At 37.2% G+C, this 24,655-nt stretch overlaps 2 long non-coding RNA genes and 4 gene segments (V, D, J or C); all 6 read left to right on the top strand.

Moving 5' to 3' along the window:
* Positions 1-19,976, top strand: part of LOC127952993 (uncharacterized) — a 37,201-nt gene extending 17,225 nt beyond the window's left edge. The window contains exon 3 of the long non-coding RNA XR_008153078.1: positions 19,816-19,976. This is a non-coding gene — a long non-coding RNA (uncharacterized LOC127952993). The remainder of the gene's footprint in view (positions 1-19,815) is intronic.
* LOC127952264 (Ig heavy chain V region 914-like) overlaps positions 1-24,655 on the top strand; it is a 55,609-nt gene that overhangs the window by 24,914 nt on the left and 6,040 nt on the right.
* LOC127952995 (uncharacterized) lies at positions 7,705-9,136 on the top strand. The gene is made up of 2 exons (XR_008153080.1): positions 7,705-7,774; positions 9,034-9,136. It is a non-coding gene; the product is annotated as an uncharacterized LOC127952995 (long non-coding RNA).
* LOC127952952 (Ig heavy chain V region 914-like) lies at positions 12,361-12,881 on the top strand. The segment is given in 2 exon segments: positions 12,361-12,418; positions 12,504-12,881. Coding segments are annotated over 2 exon segments (408 nt in total).
* Positions 13,955-14,517, top strand: LOC127952979 (Ig heavy chain V region 5A-like). The segment is given in 2 exon segments: positions 13,955-14,103; positions 14,195-14,517. Coding segments are annotated over 2 exon segments (351 nt in total).
* On the top strand, positions 16,384-16,882 carry LOC127952985 (Ig heavy chain V region XIG14-like). The segment is given in 2 exon segments: positions 16,384-16,452; positions 16,559-16,882. Coding segments are annotated over 2 exon segments (351 nt in total).

Here is a 24,655-nt window from a genome sequence, read left to right on the forward strand (position 1 = left end):
TTTGGTTCGGTACGCGGTACGCATTATGTACCGAACGGTTCGTTGGACTAATTAATTATATTTGAAAAAGAAATATAATGATATGCGTTCAACAAGGTAGCCCAATAACCCAAACGACGTAACAGGCAACGCCCCTGACACTCCCGAAGAAGAAAAAAACAGCAACTTATATGTTTATGTTAGGCTCAGTCAGGCGCTCGCTCACTCAGTACGCGCTGAAGGCTCGTTGCAAAATGGCCAATGCGTTTAACAGACTAGAAATACAGGATCCTCCAATAACCAACAGGTCTGGTGTTTGGGTGCACTTTGGATTCCCTTTAAGCTATAATGGTGATGGCAAGAGAGTGGTGGATAAAAAAAACAACGGTATGTCGCATCATATCGTCAACTCATTTACGCTGACATCACCTTATTGTGTCAGTATCTGGGAAAAGACGAAAAAAAGGAGAAACATGCACGCAACAAACTATCCCTGCAGCATTTAGACACCGGTATTATAGCTTACAGGGAATCCAAAGTGCACCCAAACACCAGACCTGTTGGTTATTTTAGGATCTTATATTTCTGGTCTGTTAAATGCATTAGACATTTTGCAACGAGCCTTCAGCGCGTGCTGAGTGAGCGAGCGCCTTAGGGGCCGTTCACATATCGTGCCTAAAAACGCATGGAAAACGCTAAGCGCGTCTTTCTCCTCCTTTCCAAAGCGCTCGGGCAGAAGCGCTCATGAGGCGTCTGTCTTTGCTAAGCAACAATGACGTGCTCTCTCCATGAGACGCGGAAATTTCAGCGAAGGATAAATGGATTTGCAGGTCTAAAAATCGCTTGCAGTAGCTCTGCTACTAAATTTATTTCAAAATTGCAATCCATATACAACTATGATCAGCTGTTCCTTCATCTTGGCTGAGTTTTCAATGTTGTTACGGGAAAGGATGAAGCTGATTGGTTAGTTCTTGTCACATGACCCGCGGTGCGCTTGCGGCATTCTGAAAAGTTGAGATGTTTTTACATTTTGCTATATCTAAAACGTACCGAACCGAACCGAACCGAACCGTGACATCAGTGTATCGTATCGAACCGAACCGTGAATTTTGTGAACCGTTACACCCCTAATATATATATATATATGCAGAATTATAAAAAATAATGTATTTTGCATATGTTTGATCTTGAACTGCTCACATAATAGGCCTGATGGTGGCTCTTGGGCTTCATTACATCAACAATCAGTGTCATCAAAAGGTAAATGGTGTAACAATAAGCAGTACATAAGGAGTAAATTAAACAAGTAAATTAAACACTACTCAAAATATGACAACTTTTTTGGCTATAAAAAAAAGAAGAAAAAAAAGACAGACAGTGGCTACATAGTTTTCTGAATTATCACAATGGCAATAAGTAAAAAATAAGTACTTTGATCCATTTTTTTCATACACGTTGTCATAATGATTATAATTCTAATGCATTTTTTTTTTTTATTGACCACAATATTATTGTTGTTAATTGGTGAGAGATTCTTGGTTAATTTTAGAAAAAAACTGTATGTACCTGAACAAAAGTAAATATAGATTAAGTAATATTAAAGTATAACATCTCAGGTGACGTATATAACCATGGTTGCTCGAGGGAACGAGACACTGCATTAAAATGCTATGAGGAACGCCTTTTACGTGAGCGACTCTGAATACCATGTACAATCCGTCCAATGGAAGGGCGTGACATCAGGGGCGGGCTGACGTAAATGACCAGGAAGCTATAAAAGCACATGCCGCCCAGCTGGCATCAGAAGCAAACGCTGGCAGGGGTGCCGGGAGTATGTCATCGAGACGCAGCATCTCATTCCCTCGAGGAACCATGGTTACATCTTTCTCCACAGGGCAGCTCTGTGGATGTATGTGTCCAGTGCTCGAGCTGGATACATACAATTAGCTTCTTCTGGTCGTACTCCCGGAAGGGAGTGCATATTATGCTCAGTCTCTAGACACCAGAGGTGTAAAGCCTGAAGACTGAAGACACAGCTGTTTATTACTGTGCTAGAGATTCACAGTAAGACAAAAGACAGACACAAAAACTATGTGATCTCTGAGGGTCCTAGAAAATGTTTCAGCACACTTCACTTTTTATAATTAATACTCAGGGTTTTAGAAATTGATGTACACTTGAATAAATCAAGAAAACATTTATACAGTGTGTGTGTGTGCATTTATTCATACACACACATATATATAGATAGATTAATGTTGAATTCTGAAAATTTTGAATTCTATTTTAGAATTAATTTGAGCTCTACAACAATCCAATCTATGTGAACATTTATAATCAGTTAAATATTCAGCACATCAAGATTTTTGAATGATAATCTTTCTCACAGATTTTCAGTCTAATCAGTGCAGAATCAATGATTATAGTAGTAAAGAAGCATTTTCATTCTACATGGTTGTGTATATATTTATTTATCTTTTGCATTTACCTGTGTCTTTTAAAGAGTGTTATTAAAGACTGTTAGTTTAATTATATTCTTTGTCAAGCACATCATTACAGCCAATATGAGACACTACTATGTCTCTGAACTACTACATATAAACATACAAGACATTTAAAGGCAGACATAGTTATGAAGGTCAATAAGGTCACAGAAAATGTAAATATACCTTTAGGGGGCAACCTATGCAAACTTACTTCTCCTCGTCCTCTTTAAAAAGCCTCTACTCTGTTGTTTGTGACGTTGATACTTCAGCCTGCTCTTTTCATAACATGACAATGGATATTATGTCTAAACTGGGTTTTATCTTCATGTTTGCTCTCACAGAATGTAAGATTGTCTTGAAAACCTGTTGATAATCAGACTTATTCATGTGCACTGTTGTAAATGTTAATGTTGAACTGTTTGTTTTTCAGTCTGTTGGTGTCAAACACTGACTGAGTCTGAGTCAGTGGTCATTAAACCTGGACGATCTCACAGACTCATCTGTACATTCTCTGGATTTAGTAGTGACCCACACTTATCTTGGATCAGACAGACTGCAGGAGGAGGTCTGGAGTGGCTGGCATACATCTCTGGTGGTAGTATATACTACTCTCAGTCTGTTCAGTGACGCTTCACCATCTCCAGAGACAACAGCAAGAAACAGATGTATCTGCAGATGAATAATATGAAGAATGAAGACACTGCTGTATATTATTGTGCAAGAGAGACACAGTGATGAATACAGCTACAGTTCTGTACAAAATTCGAAAACAACCATATAAACAGCTCACTATATTTATATCCTCAGTGAGTGAATTAATTAAATATTAAAACGTTTCATTCCACATTTGTAATTTGAGAACCTGAAAAGCAACACAATCACTTGCAAAAAAAACCCCTGAAATGTTAACAATAAAAAATGTTGAATAGTACATTGCATCAATGATTCGATGCTTCCACAAGTGGGATTCCCTAACTTACAGTGAAAACCTAGCAAACTTTTTTTTCTGAAAATGTAAATTGCAGAGACAAATATATATATATATATATATAAGAAGCAAATTCTAGAGACAAAAAATATATAAACAACAGAGCCAAGAAATTAAGATTAATTTAAAGTAAATGTGGTTAAGTTGGAGTTCATGTGTAATTCTTGAAGTATTTCAGTAACACCTCCTCATATTTCCACCCACATCTTACTTCAGCACTTTATATACAGCTCAAAAATGTGGCAAATGCAAATTCACTCTCCACTTCACCTGTATATAAACACAATTCAGCTCAACAATTGGCAAACATAAAATTATCATTTAAATACACAGTATAGTTACAAGGCAGTCAAGGTTTTTAAACAATGAGTTCAAAAAGCATTTGGCTGTTCATTATTGTAGTGATTTTCACTCAAGGTAAGTTTGACATTTTCCTTTTTTCTAGCCAAGAGCATTCAATACACTAATGGATGCTCTACATGAATGTAATTTTTTTATTTTTATTCCACAGGTATCAGTGGTGATGAAATCTGTTTGGATCAGTCATCTGCTCAGATAAAGAGACCTGGAGAAACAGTGAAGATCTCCTGTAAAATATCTGGTTTTACAATGACAAGCTACTACATGCACTGGATACGACAGAAACCAGGGAAAGCTCTGGAGTGGATTGGGAGAGTTGCTTCTGGTAGTATTTATTATGCAGATACAATGAAAAATCACTTCACGTTGAGTGAGGACGTGTCTCAAAGTACACAGTATCTTGAAGCCAAGAGTCTGAGAGAAGAGGACACTGCTGTCTATTACTGTGCTCGACAGACACACTGACTCCATCAGATGAAGCAGCTCTACAAGAACTGACAGTAACTGATGTGAGAAGTAGCTTGATACCTGAATCCACATGAACATTATAACACTGCAAATTTAATGATTGCAATAAAAATGTGTACATTTTAGCCTTCTGCTTTCAAATTTGAATAGCTTCCTTTATTCCTTTATTATCTTATCCTCCCATTTCTAAAATCATATAAATTGTTTCTGGAATAGAAGATTTGATTTTAACCTAAATAACATTACTTTCACTGTATGGAAAAATCTAAATGTTGATATATATGTTCAAATTATCTTAAGCTCCCCTGTCCTCTCTGTCCCACTCCAACCTTCTAAAGGATCTTTACCTAGGCATTAAAATGTCCAACTCAGCACCAGTCCTCCAAACCACTGCAAACAGACAAACTACCAAAAACACCAATCATAAAAACATGTAACATTTACTGCAACCACACCAACGACAGTAACAGCCTGATTTCTTCACTATAAGCAAGAATTAGTAATAACTGGGGAAACATGTGAAACAGACATTTAAGTTGATTTGATCAGTTAGTGCCATTTGAAATGTGTTACTGTAAACATATTGTACAATAACATGTTGGAAAACATCTGCACTGCCCTGAAAAACAAAACAAATGTGAATTATGCGTTACATCAGTCATAATTCAATATATATATATATATATATATATATATATATATATATATATATATATATATATATATATATATATACATATATATATATATATATATATATATATATATACATATATATATATATATATATATATATATATATATATATATATATATATATATACATATACATATACATATATATGTATATATACATTTGGTTTTGCTTTTGATCATTTCATGTGAGAAACTCTTAATGTTTTCCGAATTGTTGAGGACATCCCACTCTTCTAAATCATCTAACATGATTTGTTTTATCTTTTTCAGCTGTTAGTGGTCAGTCTTTGACCTCCTCAGATTCTGTGGTGAAAAAGCCTGGAGAATCAGTGACTCTGTCCTGCACTGTGTCTGGATTCTCAATGAGCAGCTACTGGATGCACTGGATCCGTCAGAAACCAGGGAAAGCACTGGAGTGGATTGGATAAAGGTGAAAAGCCTGAAGACTGAAGACACAGCTGTTTATTACTGTGCTAGAGACTCACAGTTACTCAAAAGACTGCAGGACCTGACAAAAACTATTCTTGCATCACATCACAAAAGCAATTCTACATTTACATTCAGCAGATGCTTTTTTTCAAAACAACTTAGTCATTCAGAACTAATTCATAATTATGATAAAATTATAAAAATGTACCAGTTTATTAATAACCACATTATTAACATGTGAGACACAAGCAATTTTCTGTTTTACTGTCAACATGAACATAAATATAAATAAAATAAATATATAAATACATAAAATAAAGTGACAGTAATAAAATAACCTTTTTAAAATAAATAAATAAATAAATAAATAAATAAATAAAGGTGAAAAAAATGATAACTATTGTTTACATACAAGATACTTTATTACTGACTGACTGCTGTATGAAACAGTATGACTTTTATTTTAGTCAATCGTCTGCAAACCAGGGAACAGTCATAAACTGACCTGTACCTTCTCCGGAATTGATGTTGGAGCTGCAGATATTTGATGGATGAGACAAGCTGAAGAAAAAGTACTCGAGTGGATTGCAGTTTATTATTTTGCTCAGGGCCTATGCCAAAGAACTTTTCCATACAACATGAATCATTGCTCGCTACCATCTGTTAATCCTTTATAGAATCAATACCATGTAAACGTTCACCTGCCTTTTGAGTCTTTCTGGCAGAATAATAACGCTGAGCTCTGAGAAACTGCTGCTGTTGTTTTGAACTAAAGCATTGGTTTCTGATCCTTGTCCTGAAGAATCCCCAAGACCCCAACACGGCATGTTTTTGATTTCTCTCTTATTTGACACAGGCATTTAAGGTATTTAAATCTCTACTGATTAGCAGCTGATTGAATATAGTCATAAAGTCATAAAGAAAATTGACATGTCTCATTTTCATCTAATTTTATGTGCTTATAGGCTTATGTTGTCCATTTTCTGTAGAAATCAATTAATCCTGATATCAAATAAAATAAAGATTAAATTGTAAAAGCACTAAAGTGTCAAATCTTTTCACTCTTTACAGTGTATTATTCAATCACTGATCAAATACATGCAACAGATACAGTTTATAAAATACATAAATATATGGCTTACGGTGCATACTGTCTTGTCATTACCTATTTTCATGAGTCTTTAAAAGTAACTTTTTCTTACATGACATGACTTTGCATGACAAAACCTCGCCTTTATTGGTTTAATTTAATGTTTTTTATCCATAACAATTGTTCGAATGTAATATTCAATAAATGTTTAAGCAAATATATATTTTTCTTTGGATTAACTTAATAGAAGATATTTACACTAAATGTGAATAACTTCAAGAAATTTTTATATAAATCAAGATTATGAAATTGGTAATTTAATTAATTAGCATTATTGTTATGTCAATGCAAATCTCCACCCTTCTCTCATGTAACCAGAAGCAAACACACATATACAATAAAAGTTTTTTGTTTTTGTTTTGTTTTACAGAGTCATAGCAGAGTGAAAATACAACCAGCATCATGTACTGCATTTCACTGCCACTGATTTTGGCAGCTGTACACAGAGTATTTTCAGCCCAACAATAAACATTTCTAGAAAATTCATTGTGGATCAGTTTCTGCATTAAGCTCGATCAGCCTCCTGTCATGTTAGTGAAACATTTACCATCTCGTGTAAGATCACTGAATATTCATCCTCAGGTGGAGGCTACACAAACTGGATCAGACATTCAAGTGGAAAACTGATAGAATGGACTGGATATTTATATAGTTACAGCAACAATTGTGTCACTAATTCTCTGAAAAAATAAGATCAGTGTCTCTTCTGAATCCTCCAGCAACACGGTTATTTTAACAAGAAAGAATTTCAACAATGATGCACTGTGTGACAAACTGCCACAGGACCTCAATAAATTTTCAATAAACAGTTCATTTTCATATTATAAAGTACATATTTTAACACAATAACCTCAGTATTGCAAAATCAAAGCAAATATAATATGCATTTCAAACACTGAACTAGTCAGGTGATTTTTTTTGCATTTCTAAATACTTTTTATAAAATTCATCCACTAAATGGCATGTAATAACCTTGAATGCTCAACTGACCATTGAAACAATAATTTAGGTACCAGAAGAGGTCACCCTTCCATAAAAAAAAAAAAAAAAAACCTTACTAGATTTTGAACACACCCACTCTGTGTGTCCTCATGCAAATATATCAATGCAAACTCAACTGCCATATTTTCTATTTAAAACTAGTAAATGAGAGATTTATCTGAAGAGGAGAGACAATGTTTTCCCTAAAGCTCTTTGTGATGTTGGCAGCTGTACACAGTGAGTGTTTTATTTATTTTTTTAATGGTTTAGGCAGTTTTCACGTGTTATGTTTTGTGAAACTTTAGATTTTTTAAATTGTAAAAGCACTGAAGTTTCACATCTTTCCACTCTTTACAGTGTATTATTCAATCACTGATCAAATACATGCAACAGATACAGTTTATAAAATACATAAATATATGGCTTACACTGCATACTGTCTTGTAATTACCTATTTTCATGAGTCTTTAAAAAGTAACTTTTCTTACATGACATGACTTTGCATGAAAGAACTTCATCTTTATTGGTTTAATTGAATGTTTTTTATCCATAACAATTGTTCGATTGTAATATTCAATAAATGTTTAAGCAAATATATATTTTTTTTTGGATTAACTTAATAGAAGATACTTACACTAAATGTGAATAACTTCAAGACTTTTTTTCTATAAATCAAGATTATAAAATTGGTTTGATAAACCTCCTGTCATGGTAGTAAAACATTTACCATCTCTTGTAAGATCACTGAATATTCAGCCTCAGGTGGAGACTACACAAACTGGATCAGACATTCAAGTGGAAAACTGATAGAATGGACTGGATATTTATAGTTTCAGCAACAATCGTGTCACTGATTCTCTGAAAAATAAGCTCAGTTTCTCTTCTGAATCCTCCAGCAACGCAGTTATTTTAACAGGCAAGAATTTCAACAATGATGCACTGTGAACAAACTGCCACAAGACCTGCACAAAAACGAAACAATTTTTTTTTCAATAAACAGTTCATTTTCATATTATAAAGTACTTATTTTCACACAATAACCACAGTATTGTAAAATATGAAAAAAAATCAGGTGATGTTTCAGTCTTTGTAAATACTTTTTTTTATAAAATTCATCCACTAAATGGCATGTAATAACCTTGAATGCTCAACTGACCCATTGAAAGAATAATTTAGGTGCCAGAAGAGGTCACCCTTCCATAAAAAAAAAAAAAAAAAAAAAAAAAAAAAAAAAAAAAAACCTTACTAGATTTTGAACACACCCACTCTGTGTGTCTTCATACAAATATATCAATGCAAACTCAACTGCCATATTTTCTATTTAAAACTAGTAAATGAGAGATTTATCTGAAGAGGAGAGACAATGTTTTCCCTAAAGCTCTTTGTGTTGTTGGCAGCCATACACAGTGAGTGTTTTGTTTATTTTTTAAAGAGTTTAGGCAGCTTTCGGGTGTTATGTACAGTGTTATGTAAATATTTTCTTTTTCTCTGTTTAGGTGTTTACTCACAGGTTGTGCTCACACAGTCTGAACAGTCAGTAGTTGTGTCTCCAGGTGCTTCCTACAAACTGACCTGTGCCTGCAGTGGGTTTACTGTTAGTAGCTATCGCATGCACTGGATCCGTCAGGCACCTGGAAAAGGACTGGAATGGATCTTACACTATTATACAGACTCTGACAAAGGCTCAGCTCAGTCAGTTCAGGGCAGATTCACAGCATCCACAGACAGCTCTAATCTCTATCTGCACATGAGTCAGTTAAAGACTGAAGACACCGCAGTGTATTACTGTGCAACAGATTCACTTTGCTTGTTTTCATACAGCTACCCTTACAAAAACCCGGGGGGGGGGGGGGGGGGGGGGCTGTTTGGGGGGATGGAGATGAAGGAGCACAAATGATGTCTATATACATTCAAAGCAGTTCATTTCATATTAGAGATAGAATTCACCCCAAAATGACCATAAAGCAAACCACTGTCTCTTTCCAAACTGAAGGAGACGATTGAGTGGATGCCGCTGATCATATCCTTTCTTCAATATATATATATATATATATATATATATATATATATATATATATATATATATATATATATATATATATATATATATATTATCTCATTAATATCGTGTGATTATTAGTCAAGTGTTTGATCAGTATTTAACCCCCAAGATTGTTGTATGATTTAACTAAATAAGTAAAAAGCCATCTATATACGTATAGATAGATGCATGCTGCTTACACAGATATATATTTTCCCTTTTAGAAGTGTTTAGAAGTAACAGACAGGAGCATATGTGAGTGTATTCCTTCTCCTATGGTCACAAGGTCAGCTAAAAGGGTCAGGGGAGGCCCTTCCTCTACGTGTGCTGCGAGGGACAAAAAGAAATGTAGAACTGTGACATTTAGAAATGTACACTAGATATGAAGAATCCTGTTCTATACTGTATTTCTATTCCTCAAGATTAATGTCGGCCTATTATGTGTGTGTATCCAACCGTAGTGATAAGAGACTTGCCAGTGCTAGAGAACCTTGAATTGTAGATATGGGCTTTGTGTGTATGTGTGTCAGCACCTATGTTCTGTACAGAAGAATAGTTTCTGCTGACATTGCTGACATCTGGACCTGAGATGAGGTGTCTTCTTCACCCGTGCTGACGCCGTCTACAATCATTGGAGATATGCTGAAGATGTTTATGCCCATATGTGAAGATTGTCTAAGTTTATCTAGGTTTTGGAACCAATCAGATTGCTGCTGACCAGTCTTCTGTCTGGAGTATAACTGTGGTTGATTTTGTATTGTACAGGGTCGGCCTACGAACTCCGTAGAGTATTAAAGCTGACTTCTGCTTATGAAACTGCAAATATTTTCTTCAAGTAAAATTATTATTATTAATTGAACTCATCTCTGACTCCTGGTCTTCAGTGTGACAACACCTGGTCCTTGAGTTATAACTGTAAATTCCTCTAACAGTTTTATGGTGGAGGATGAGGGCAATCGTTCTTTGGTGACATCCCTGATCAATCATCAAAACCAAAGTAGGAAATATTTTATATTTAATATTATTGGTTAGGGACTGTCTGTAAAGGACGGGGGTCAAGAGAGGGAAGAACGATAGACTCACTCAGACGTGAGGGGGTAGACACCAGCTACGTAAAAAAAGAGACGTAAAAATTTGTTCTTAGGTGTGCACAGTCCAGGGGACGACAAAAACGCATTCTTAACAAGCACGTGAACCCGTAAAGGGCTGTGCTGGGTATAAGCACTGAGAGCCAAAAAGCACAAGAGGCCGTAACGGGCTGTGCTGGGATAGCATTTGATAGCCGAGGCGAGTGCATTTACGGCCAGGGGTAGCCAAGTAGGGATTTAGGAATTCCGAGAAGAATGTAAGACGCTAGACGGGGGTTCTAGTCGTACCTCGCTCTTCCAATTCTTGACCGCCCGTCTGTGCAGACAGGGGCGCGCCCCGAGCTTAGAAAATAGGTCAGGTCAGTGGTTAGGGAACAGAGTATCCAAAATTAGAGTTTTAAAATAAATACCTAGATAATCTATATGCGCATATATAGATAGAGATATAGGTTAAAGGAAAGTATTGATTGATCTGGGATGCATCGGGAACAACCTCGAATGAGCTAAATTGGTAATGTATAGTGGACAGGTGTTGTCAGGAATACTTTGCAGTTTCAGACGCAGAAGTTAAGCTATTGTTTGATAAGCTATAGCCTTAATACCTCGAATTGATTGCTGCTAGCATTTATCAGGGGCTTCAATAAAAAGGAAATTATATACATTTTCTTCTCAGTATATACAGTTTGATATATGGTATTTTGAAATGGCTGGCAAAAGTAACAAGCAGCCTACAAAACTAGATTCTGTTGAAACAGATCCGAGCAAACTCTGTAAGCAGATTTGCTCTGAAACTTTGACTTCAAAGAAAATCTGAGTGGTTTTAATACAGGGTTATCTGTTGTCATGAAAAAGTTAGAGACAAATGAAGCCTGTAATGTGATTCCACATGTGTCAGGTGGTGTACGATCTTCTCTATCAGCCGTGCTGTGTCGTTGCGCTGTTTTCTTTCAAACCAAAGTGTAAATACACGTAAAAAACGTATCCTTGTGGTGCGCCTGACACAGAAGAGTGTAAACCGCCTGCATACTCGTCAGATTTGTCAAAATTGTGCTATGATGATTTGGAAATACACAGAGGAGAGGAATTGTTTAATAAAGTAATTATTTTTTTTATTTCTTTGTATACAAAGAGTATTCTCATCACTTCACAATGTTACGTTTGAACCAGATGAAGATGGACTAATTCAGTAATATTTTAAACAGTTACTTCAACTTCCACCGAAGTCAATTTCTGGTAAGATATCTGTACTTTTCCTTGAGTATGGCTTTTCATACACCACAGGTCATTATACCTTTCAGTTGATCTAGGTGATCAGAGCCTGGAGTTCATCTCATCAAGTCCTGTCACCAAAGAGCCTGGAGAAACTCTGAATCTCTCGTGTAAAGGATCTGGATTTGATTTTGGACAGTACGCCATGCACTGGATCAAACAGTCAGCAGGACAAACATTCATCTGGATGGGGGTTATCTGGTATGACGCCAGTAAAACAGTGTATGCTAAAAGTGTAGAGGGACGAATAGAGATCACTAGAGACAATTCAAACAGCATGGTGTACCTGAAACTCTCTGGTCTGATAACAGTAGATACAGTTGTTGCACTGTTCATACACAAAATGCTGTAATGTATGCAAATATTTCTCCTCCTCCTCTTTATTTGAGTTTTAAAAATGAAGAGAAGCAGCTTGTTCTCACTCGTCTCAAACCATGATCTCTTCATCTCTCTGGTTGTTGTTGCTGCTGGCAGCTGTTTCTCGTAAGTCTTTACAGCTTCTTTAGATATACTTCATATTAAAAACACTCATGGTTATACATAATATTGACCATATTTTCCCCCTCAGGTGTCCACTGTGTTGAACTGATCCAGACTGATTCTATGGTCTTAAGTCCTGGTCAGGTTTTGACACTGTCCTGTAAACTCTCTGGATATACAGTGTCTGACAGCAGCTACTGGACTCACTGGATACGGCAGCCTGCAGGAAAAGCTCTGGAATGGGTTGGAGAGATAGGTAGTGATGGTAGCACATATTACAGTGATAAACTGAAAAGTAGATTTCAAATTGCAAGAGACATTTCCAGCAACACAGTGACTCTGCGAGGACAGAATATGCAGACTGAGGACACATCTGTGTATTACTGTGCCAGAGAGAGAACACACAGTGATACAAAACACCAGCAGTTCTGGTCAAAAACATATTGAATGAAAAGAACAATAAAGAGTCCCCAACATACTGTAGGAATATGAAATATGGAATATGAAAAAAAAAAAAAAAAAAAAAAACCCTGACTCTTACTTATATGAGTGTTTTAAAGCCCAGCAAATGTCTGAGAAATTACCTGCAGATCTTGTTGGTGTAACTTAACAGTACAATCATTTTTTACTTGAATACAAAATGATTCATTAGACTTTACCACATGAAGGACATTTTTAGATTACTTCTACTTTCACAGTTTATAAAGTGAAGGTTAAGGTCAAAGTTATTAATCTTTGATGAACATACTGCTGATATAGCAATAAAAGAGCACTCTGCAAGATAACAATTTCAGCAGATCAGTGATGTTATAGGATTAATGCAATATATTAAAACATATTGCTAACATAGTTATATAATTTATATATAACTATTTAATATAACTATACGTAAATTATATTTACAGCTTTTCTGCTGTAGGTCCAACCGATCCTCTTTCAGAATGAGGTTATTACTGAAATCAACTAAAACTAAAACCATAAAAAAGAGAGAAAAATCATTATAACGTTAAATAAAATACGTTAACAAAAATAAAATATAAAAAAGTAAACTTTGTTTCAAGTTGCTGTTACTAAAATAAGTAAAATACATATACAAACATTTACAAAGCTATGTCAAAAAAGTAATATAGTAAAATAATAGTTTATATATAAATAATATGTGATGTAAATAATTTGACGTTTGTAGAGCAAAGAAAAAATAACACTTAATTTATAAAGTTCAATGCCATAAATATTTTAATGAGAGAGATACATTATAATTTTGTCACTTCTAGGTGTTCAACTCTTTTTAAAAAAACTCTCAGTGTTAGTAATGTTTATAAAAGATCCCTGTTATAATAATAATAACATGAGGAGTATTACGTATTGCATGATTAGATAATGGAATAATACAGTTCACTTTAAATTATTGTTGCTCAATGACTTTATCAATGTAAATAATGACTTAAATTCAAACCTAAAAGCCTTGTTTAAAATAATGTTCAGGACAGGGTTATGCACGTGAAGTTCATTAGCTCTGTATGATTATGTAAATTTCCTGTTGCATATTTAAGCAGCAGGCATGAGTCAGTTTACACATTCATCTGATCACTAGAGGGAGTGAAGAATCACTTCAGTTCAGTCAAACTGTGCTGAGAAACAAACCATGATCTCTTCATCTTTAGTGCTGCTTCTGGCAGTCATATCCTGTAAGTTTAGTCTGTTTTCTGTGTGATACATCATTTTGTTGATCAAAAGATCATGATCTCTTATTAACAGGTATGATTTGATTTGATACAGGTATTGATTCATATGAACTCACTCAGCCTGAGTCTCTGACTGTCCGTCCTGATGCCACTCTCACTATCAACTGTAAAGTCTCATATTCAGTTACAAGCTATCATACAGGCTGGATTCGTCAACCTGCAGGAAAAGCTCTGGAGTGGATTGGAATCATCTGGAGTGATGGAAGCTTATACTACAAGGATTCTCTGAAAAGCAAGTTCAGTATCACCAGAGACACTTCCAGTAACAAAATAACACTGCAAGGAAAGAATATGCGAGCTGAAGACATAGCTGTGTATTATTGTGCCAAAGAAACACAGTGACAGACGCCTACAGACTCCCTGTAAGAAAACATCTTCATATCACAAATAAAAAGTGTTTCTAATGACTTTCTGGTTTTTAAATGTCATAATGAAATTATAGAAATTAATTCAGCTTGTACAACAAAATTCCAAAAAAATCCTTATAAAGAAATAATTGCATCATTTATCACCAAGTAATGTGTCATTTGAACTAGGGATGCACGATAATATCGGCACAATATCGGTATCGGCCGATAAAAGCTTAAAATGACCATTATCGGTATCGGCCGATATGAATATTTCTGCCGATGAGCCAAACCGATATTCTCCAAGTGAAATAATTGACCTGTTTTTCAGATGTGAATGTCTGTCTACATTTGTAAAATAATAAATTTATGGTAGAATCAGTACAGAAGAGATACATGGATTTCTCTTCAGTAAAATTAAAGTTTAAATATATCAGTATATATTTGTATATATATCGATATCGGTATCGGCATCGGCCAAAATTATTTTGAAAATATCGGCATATCGAATATCGGCCAAAATCCAATATCGTGCATCCCTAATTTGAACCAATATAAAGAAAAATCCTGTGCACTCGTTTATCATTCAGTTCATTGCAAGAAAATGTGCAATGCAGATGGAAGGAGGAGTTAATGGAAAACAGTAATGTGTTTTCTTCTTAAGCTGCAACAAATAATGTGTCTGTGTTTGCTGACAGCACAGGTCGGACAATCATTTGACAATTATGATAAAAATGAATTTACTCTTCTTAATATTATTTTTACATGGTCAGTAAATAATGCCATTTTCTTAGATTAAATTTAATTTACTATCGTCAGCTTTAGATTCTGTAAATGTTTTAGTGTATTCACTTTGTTTTTTCCCCTCCACAGATATTCATTGTCAGTCCTTCACTCTGAAGCTGCGGTAAAAAGACCATGTGAATCTTTTCAGCTGTTCTGGACATCCTCTGAATTTTCATTTAGTAAATGTGCTGCAGCTGTTGTGAGAGAAATCCCTGGAAAAAACACTGGAGTGGATTACATTCATACATGTATCCAGTTTTTATAAACTGGAACAAAACACCAGAGAATTGTGAGGCACAATTGTTCTTCGATGGCATTGACAGAGCAAAAACAAAGATTATTGCAATACTGACAAAACTAAATTGTAAGTTATTCAGTATTATTTTGTTTACTGAACTTTTGTATATAAGTAAAATCACACTGGAAATCGTGTTGTTTTTCCTAAACATCAGCCTGACTGTGCAGACAGATCTGTGGCCTAGTAGGAAACACAGTTCTGCTTAAATATTGAACTGTACCTAATATTTTATTGTTTTTAATACATTAAATACCAAATATGAAACTAAATTTGTTTGTTGAATATGAGTTGTGCTCATGCTGTTTCATTACCAAGAGGTGTCTGAAATGTTTGGTATATGCATTTATTTGCCACTTTTTCAACTTTCACTATATAATTTTGTTGATAAGCATAAAATTATAAGACCTAGATTATACAATAGATTTATGAAGAGGTTTCTCAAATTTACACTACAAATTGCTATAAAAGTGCAGTGTTTAAATTTATCAAAAATAATATTAATAAAAATAAAATTAAAAAAAGGCAACAAAATAAAAACATGCATGCATCTTGGACGACCAATAAGAATCTCTAAATAGGCCTCAATATCAAAGAATAAAAGTTTATATTTATATTAAGAATGCATTTATTGGAAATCTAAAAACCTGATGGTGCAACAGATTATACAAGATTTCAAACAGACTAAAGATTAAATGGCAAAAGAGGTTTCACATCTTGGACAACAAAATGACTATATGCAAATTCTCCATCTACTCCATGTACTAAAGCGAAGTGTGTCTTAGGCACAGAAGGAGAAATTCACATCATTTTTAATCATGATCTTCTCATCAGCTCTATTACTGCTGGTAGCAGCTGCATCATGTGAGCTTGACTGATCTTTTATTCTATCTATATCAGTGAAATAAGCTTCTGTTATCAGACATTTTGAGACATAACTAATAATACATTATTTTATTGTTATTTTCAGGTGGTGTTTTCTGTGTTGAGCTCACTCAACCTTCATCTATGGTTGTGAAACCTCAAGAATCATTCTCCATCTCCTGCAGGATTTCAGAATCAAGCTACTGCATTCACTGGATTCGTCAACCCACTGGAAAAGCACTGGAATGGCTTGGATATCTTTGTAGTGGTGGTGGCACTAACATTAAAGACTCAGTGAAAAACAAGATCAGTTTCACCCAGGACACGTCCAAAAACACAGTGTTTCTACAGGGGAAGAATTTTCAGACTGAGGACACAGCTGTGTTTTACTGTGCCAGAGATTCACAGTAAATAAACAAGCCACAGCTCTGTACAAAAACCTGAACACATGCAAGAATCAGATATAGATAACACCAGGGGCATTTCTAGCCTTCCATCAGCATCCAACACCAGTCCCCATATAAATATTCTTACAGAGTGATTTATTTACAAGCTGTGCCAGTATACAGTAATCATTAACACATACGGATTCATTAATCCATTCACACATTTCATTCAGCTAAAAATGCTTTAAAAATATTACATGCCATTTAACATCTAGGAAAATGTTCTCATAAATGTCATAAATTTGTTTACATTTTTTATGCACATGTAAAAGAAGAATTGAGGCTGGAGGAGGAGTTCATGCAAAACTGGGATGTTTATCTCTCATAAACTATTTCTGTTCACTGATTGTATGTGGCTTTTGTTGAAGAACATCATTAGTAATGGCAACAATAATTAATTCAGTCCTTATTGTCAGGGTTTTGGCAAGGGAGGAACTCAAGTGCAGACAGGGATCACAACACACAGGATTTATTTAATACAAAAAGGGGAAAACAAAACCCACGAGGGGGAAAACACGGAGTAAGGTAAAGACTAAATAACTAAACAGGACTGGGGTGACAAGATATACAAGGACTCTAAATACTAACTATAAACAAACACTCACGGTAAGGTAAACACTCACATGTAGGAACAATCACAGTGTGGCACAATCTCAAAGGAACACATATGAGGTACAATCACAATGAACCGACGCAAGACAGAGCACACTAGGAGATCTAAATAGGGGGAACAATTAAGACACGACAGGTGACACAGATAGGACAATCACGACAAGACTAGGATAACAAGGGGGGCGGGGCAAGGGAACGAGACAACACAAGCACATGGCCCAAAGACAAGGCCATGTGCTTGTACACAAAACACGGGTCTGTCATGATCCTGCCTCAAGACTAGGGAAAAATCAAGGACACGAGGGCAGAATCATGACAGAACCCCTCCCTTAAGGAGCGGCTTCCAGACGCTCCTCAAGGGAACATCAAACACGGGACATGACTGACATGACAGACTGGGACACAGACACAAACCAACAAGACATGACAAATAACAACAAAGGCAAACATGAATACACAACGGCAGGGTTAGGGTGACGAATCAAAAAAAACAAACAGGGAAGGGGAGGAGGCGGGACCACAAAGTTCATGGGGGACAGACCAGGGTGGGTGGGTGGGTTTAGGAGTCTTAGGAGGACGGGACAAAGGCTGACGACGAGGGGTCCGGGCAGGTCTGGGTGGTGAGGGGTGGGGAGGGGTCTCGGGACAACTGACAGAGGACATGACAGGAGCAGACACAGGACGCGGGGCAACACTTACGGGACGCGGGGAGACAACAGCTGGACGCGGGGAGACAACATCTACTGGACACGGGGGGACAACAGGACACGGGGAGACGACATCTACTGGGCACGGGGAGACGACATCTACTGGGCACGGGGAGACGACATCTACTGGGCACGGGGAGACGACATCTACTGGGCACGGGGAGACAACGGCTGGACACTCGGGATTTCTGGGGACAGGATCTGGGGACAAGACAGGACTGGCGGGGACTTCTAAGATCTGGACAAGACGAGACAAATAATCAGACAAGGCTTTAGCGGCAATAACCGGCATCTCCTTACGAGATGAGACAGACTGTATTAGAGTTTCTGCTGCAGAATCGGCCGGGGCTCTCTCCTCCGCCCTCACGACTGCAGACTTGAAAACAGTTCTCTTATTTGCCGGTTTGGGTTCAAGGGTCACCGCTGCTGGCTCGGGCACGCCAGCGCTCACCGCTGCTGGCTCGGGCACGCTCACCGCTGCTGGCTTGGGCACGCTCACCGCTGCAGGAGGAGACAGAGTTGCAGAACCGGGAGACCCCTTCTTCCTCCTCTTCCTCCTAGGCCGCGGTGCAGAGGTCACAGCTGGGACAGAGACGGGTTGGGGAAGTTCGGTCTCAGGCAGGGCGGACTCTGACGCCGACGATTCCGAGGCTGACTCCCACGAAAATCGTCTCCCTCGCTTGTTGGGGAGACTGAAGGTAGTGGGAGGTGCCTCAGGATTCTGGGAGGGACTTGCCTGATCCCCCAGGGTTGCCACGGCCAGGACACGACCCTCTGGGATCGTTGGCAGCTGGGTAGGTGGAGGGGACCTCTGTGGCTCCTCCTGGGAGAGGCTCTCCCACAGCCGGGCATAATTTTGGAGGATCCACTCCCCCTCGGGCGAGTATGGGAGGGTGACCCCCTTCCTGTCGGTGGGGGATGACGTCCAGCATTGCCTCCGGAACTCCGCCTGTCACTGAAGCTCGGAGGCCCTCCTGAGTTCCTTGGTGGTCGATTCATTCTGTCAGGGTTTTGGCAAGGGAGGAACTCAAGTGAAGACAGGGATCACAACACACAGGATTTATTTAATACAAAAAGGGGAAAACAAAACCCACGAGGGGGAAAACACGGAGTAAGGTAAAGACTAAATAACTAAACAGGACTGGGCTGACAAGATAAACAAGGACTCTAAATACTAACTATAAACAAAAGACAAGGCCATGTGCTTGTACACAAAACACGGGTCTGTCATGATCCTGCCTCAAGACTAGGGAAAAATCAAGGACACGAGGGCAGAATCATGACACTTATACTACTGTTTTTAAATGGTTTGTTGTTTTCTTAATAATAATAATAATACTGTGAATACATTTAGCAAGCAAATAGTTGTACTTTTTCCTGACTTTTCAGTTTATTATATTTCTCTCTCTTCCACAGATATTCATTGTCAGACCTTCACCAGGTGAATCTTTTCGTCTGGTCTGTACTGCCTCTGGATTTACTTTCAGCAGCAGCTGGCCATCTGTAGTAAGACAGGCACCCGGAAAAGGACTGGAATGGGTTTCAACTATCGGCACGTCCAGTTCTCCAATCTACGAATCCCAGTCAGTTCAGGGAAGGTTCACAGTGTCCAGAGATGATTCCAGCAGTCAACTGTATCTACAGATGAACAGCCTCAAGACTGAAGACACTCCTGTGTATTACTGTGCTAGAGAGTCACAGTGAATGAGTTCAGTGTCAAAGCAATACAAAAACCACCTTCACTGTTGACTTCACTGATGCTTCAGATGTACTGTTCCTTTTCCAAGAGGTGGCGCTCTTATCAAGCAGTCTTAGTTCACTGCTTCAAATGTCACTGAATGAATGTTTGTTTTCTTGACAGAGAAATAGTCTGATTTAGAAACTCTGAAGAAACACAAAACACAAAAATGTGTGCATTTTTCGTGCGCTCATTACAAGGAATAAAGACTTTTGTTTAATTAGATTTTACATGTGAATTTTTTTTTGTAAAATAGGTGTCCAAAAGAAACAAACAGAATATATTTAATTATTTTTCATGGCTAATTTACAAAAAAATAAAAAAAAATAAAAATAAAAAAGACTTCAGTGTTGTCAGTTTAATTTAGGGAAATTTTTAGTTTTGTAGTTGTCATTTGAATGTAATTTGTTCACTAAAAAGTATTGATGCAAATCTCCTTCCTTATGTAAACAGGTGCATGCGGACACAATAAAGAGCTCTTTAAGTCCTGCGGTCTAGATAGAGTCGCAGGTCCCACCTGAGAGACAGAATCATGTATTTTAGATTCTTGCTAATGATTTTATCCACAGCACCCAGTGAGTAACAGAATCAACACAAAACAAAAAAAAAAAATCAAATCAAAATATTGAGAAAATCGCTTTTAAAGTTGTCCAAATTAAGTTCTTAGCAATGCATATTACTAATCAAAAAATAAGTTTTAATATATTTACAGTATGAAATTTGCTAAATATTTTCATGGAACATGATCTTTAAAAGAAAAATCCATAATTTTGACCCATACAATGTATTTTTGGCTATTGCTACAAATATACCCCAGTGACATGAGACTGGTTTTGTGGTCCATGGTCACATATTACGAATTAAAAGTGTTTCTGATGACTTTCCTTAACAGTCTGATTTTCACAGAAACGCAAAAGGTTTTCAAATGTCATAACATTTGGGCGGCATTATGCAAATCTTCCCACATTGTGATGTAGACGGGAGGGCTTCAGTCTTTGGAACTTTAGGGATCTTATCTATTCATTAACAGCTTGTAACACTCTAAAGATAAAGGAAAACTTGAAATCACATCATATGACCCCTTTGACTTACTCTATGACACAATGAATATCTAGTATCTATGACTTACATTTCAAACATAATATTGGAAACTTTACTTATTGAATGAATCAGCTTTTTGAATGAATCGGCTGAATAAATGATTAAGTGATTCACTCAGTAAAATCTGACTAGTACTCAGGCGGCGTACGCTCTTCTCTATCAGCCGTGCTGTGTTGTTGCGCTGTTTTCTTTCAAACCAAAGTGCAAATACACGTTGTAACGGAAACAGGTCAATTTAGCTCAAAGGGAATCATTTAGTAATTTAAAGGGAATTTGAACAGAATCACTGTTTCACGGCTGATCACTGAGACGCCCTGCGATTCACTGAACAAGCTGTTTAACATCAAATCTGCGCTGGATATTAATATCCAAACTATAGTGAAAACACTATCAGTTAGCACAGTAACAAGATCGGCAGTTTAAGACATTAACTTGTAAGCACAACACACAAGATACTTCTCTTTTCAATATGAATAAGGCTTTATTAGATAAATCTAAGACATATAAACTAATCTAACACATAAACGCACGCACTCACACATTCACACAAGTTGCAGGAAGATGGAAAGTTAGGGAAAGATGAGTTTAAGAGAATGGAAATATGGAATCCCAAGTTTACAGCAATAAGTTAAATTGCATAGACATGAACAACCATCAATCACTTAAAGGGGGGGTGAAATGCTCGTTTTCACTCAATATCATGTTAATCTTGAGTACCTATAGAGTAGTACTGCATCCTTCATAACTCCAAAAAGTAATTAGTTTTATTATATTCATAAGAGAAAGATAGTCTGTACCGATTTTTCCCGGAAAAACACGAGCGCCTGGAGGCGTGACGTAAGGGCGGAGCTAAAGAATCACGAGCGCCAGTTGCGTTGAGAGCGTTTGGAAGCTGTGACAGCTGTGAGGGCTGAAACTGAACGAGAGCAGCAGCAGCAAGGACTCGCTCCGAGCGGGGCTCGAACCCGGGTCTCCGATGGGAGGCGGATGCACTAACAAGGAGGCGGAGATATTTTAAGCAGTTTTACTCACCGCCTGCGGTTCCAACACACAATCGTGACCCTTTTTCGTTGGGATTGCATCATCCTTAAGAAATAAACGATAGGCAAATCCGTCATCAAACTGGGCTTTGTTTGTAAAACAAGCATTTTAGAAATGCAGGGAACAAACACAAACACTTGCACAACACCATTGATGCTCTGTAAAAATAAACTCCATCCACTGGTCCCTTAATGCTGTTTTTTCTTTGGTAATCTGTGCAGGGTTGTCTTGCCCTGGCAACCAAAAACACACTCCTTTTGTGACATTTCGCGACGCTCTCGCTCTGATCAGTGAACGTCTGTTGTGCTCTCAGTGCTGTGCTATACGGGAGCGCGCGCTCTTCCGGCAGAAGTGCCCTCAGGACCCATATAAGGAAATTCCGCTCCATCTAACGTCACACAGAGCCATACTCGAAAAAAACTTTCCGAAACTTGTGACAAACCGGAAGGAGTATTTTTGGAACAGAAATACTCCTTCAAACGTACAACTTAATTTTTGAAACTTTGTCCATGTTTAGCATGGGAATCCAACTCTTTAACAGTGTAAAAAACTCAGTATGCATGAAATAGCATTTCACCCCCCCTTTAATTAATGCTTGCACTGAGTTCCTCAATGGGGTTAAAATTATATTAGATACACCAGCACAAATGTCTGAGGGTACTTTGCCTTGGTTTCCTGTGAAAGGGACTCCCGTTGAAAGGGGTATCCCGGTGTCGCTGATTGGCTGGAAGTTCAGTAGTCGCTGAAGTGACGTCTTGGGAAGCCCGTGGTTGTTGGGCGTTGGCTGAAGGTGCAGAGTCGTGTGCGCTGGTTGAAGTTGAACGGGCACCCGAGGTCAGGCGTCGGAGACTCGACGTTACAAAACTTAACTCAGAACACGAAACTCTCAAACGGAAAAGAAAATAAATAAAGTTTGACGAGACAAGGTTGTGTTCCTTCTCATCGTGGCTAAGTAGCAGCAGGCGTGCAGGCTGTAGCACGCTGCAACCGCGCTCAAAGAACAATGATGACAAAAAACATGGCTAATAGCAGAAACACAGCTAGAGACTAAAAGCAAAATTTTATGGTGTCCTAAGTATTTAAACTGGCCTGTTGGCCACACCTCAAATGTTGTCTTGACCAATCAGATATTGACTTGGCTCGGGGGTATCTTAAATCATATGTTTATCTTACCAAGCATGTGGTCCGAATTTTCTAATTTTGGACATGATTCCTATAACACGAATATGATACATGGGACAAATAAATTATTATCTGTATTATTCAAGCAAGCAGATTCGATCACACACATACCAAACACAATTATGAATCGTTAAGCTATGCCATAGTTATATAAAAAAAAAAAACATACACAATAAGTGATTATAACATGATATGTGTGGGTTACACATAAATGAATATGGAGTGAAGCGATGGACTGATTCATTTATAAGTCTTTTTGAGTTCATTCTGGTATATGTACAAAAGCAGTTTCTTTGCCATTCTCTTGACAAATACTTCTGTGGAGACAAAATCCCTTCCCCCTTAGGAATTTCAGTCTGGTTCTGCTAGGTGGGGGGAAGTCAATGGAAGTGTTTAACTCGATCTCATGGGTTTGCATGTGATGTCCAGCGTTGCATTTCCATTACGAACAACACATTTGACACCAAATTTCCCTTCTTCGAATTTAAATTGTAAATAATTGTTCTAGTGGTGTTAATGTTGAAAGCTGTTGTGTTAACAAGCAGAGGTGGAAGTAACGAATTACAACTACTCACGTTACTGTAATTAAGTAGTTTTTTCGTGTACTTGTACTTTTATGAGTATGTTTTTAAGTCTGTAATTTTCCTTGTACTTAAGTACAAATTAAGTTAAGTAATGTACTTCGCTACTTTAAAAATCACATTCGTTACTAAGTACTTGTACAATTTGAATTAAATTAATATTCAAATATTTGACCAGTATTTGGATATCCAATAGAAATAACTGATCGTGGGCGGGCCAATAAAAACCCTTGTATTTGGAACGGGGAAAAAAGCCCGGTTTTTGGAGATCCATTCGTCCTCGCACGTCCTTCACTGTGAAGGTGTATTTTAGTGTTATCAAAGAAAGTATATCTTTGGCGTTATGGACATGGAAATTCGAGACGCTGAATTCATTGAAAATTCCGAAGAAATACCGGATGATGACGAGTGCACATGGCCGCACCTGGAGGAGCTCAGCTTACAAGACTTCAGCCTCTAATCTCAAAAAACACATTATGTAAGAAGACTTATAACTATATTTATGTGATAGTTGTTTTCGTTTTTAATGTTGGGTAGACCTCACGATAATTTGACTAAAAACATCACTTGAAACATGAGCTTCAGCGTTATAGGTGACGAGCACATAGACCGTGAAAAAAGATTTAGCATTTTAAAGTGGCGGTCAAAGTTAAATTTTATGTTATTGTCAACAAATTGTTTAATTCATTTTGAATCCGTGTTTTATGCTTATAATAAACGGTCTAATAATGACTCTTTAATAAAAACAGTCTCTTGCCGCGACCCACTTGCATAACAGTGTAACTGCACTGATTG

The sequence above is a fragment of the Carassius gibelio genome, chromosome B3 (assembly GCF_023724105.1).
Source record: "Carassius gibelio isolate Cgi1373 ecotype wild population from Czech Republic chromosome B3, carGib1.2-hapl.c, whole genome shotgun sequence".
In the NCBI taxonomy this organism is placed as follows: Eukaryota; Metazoa; Chordata; class Actinopteri; order Cypriniformes; family Cyprinidae; genus Carassius; species Carassius gibelio.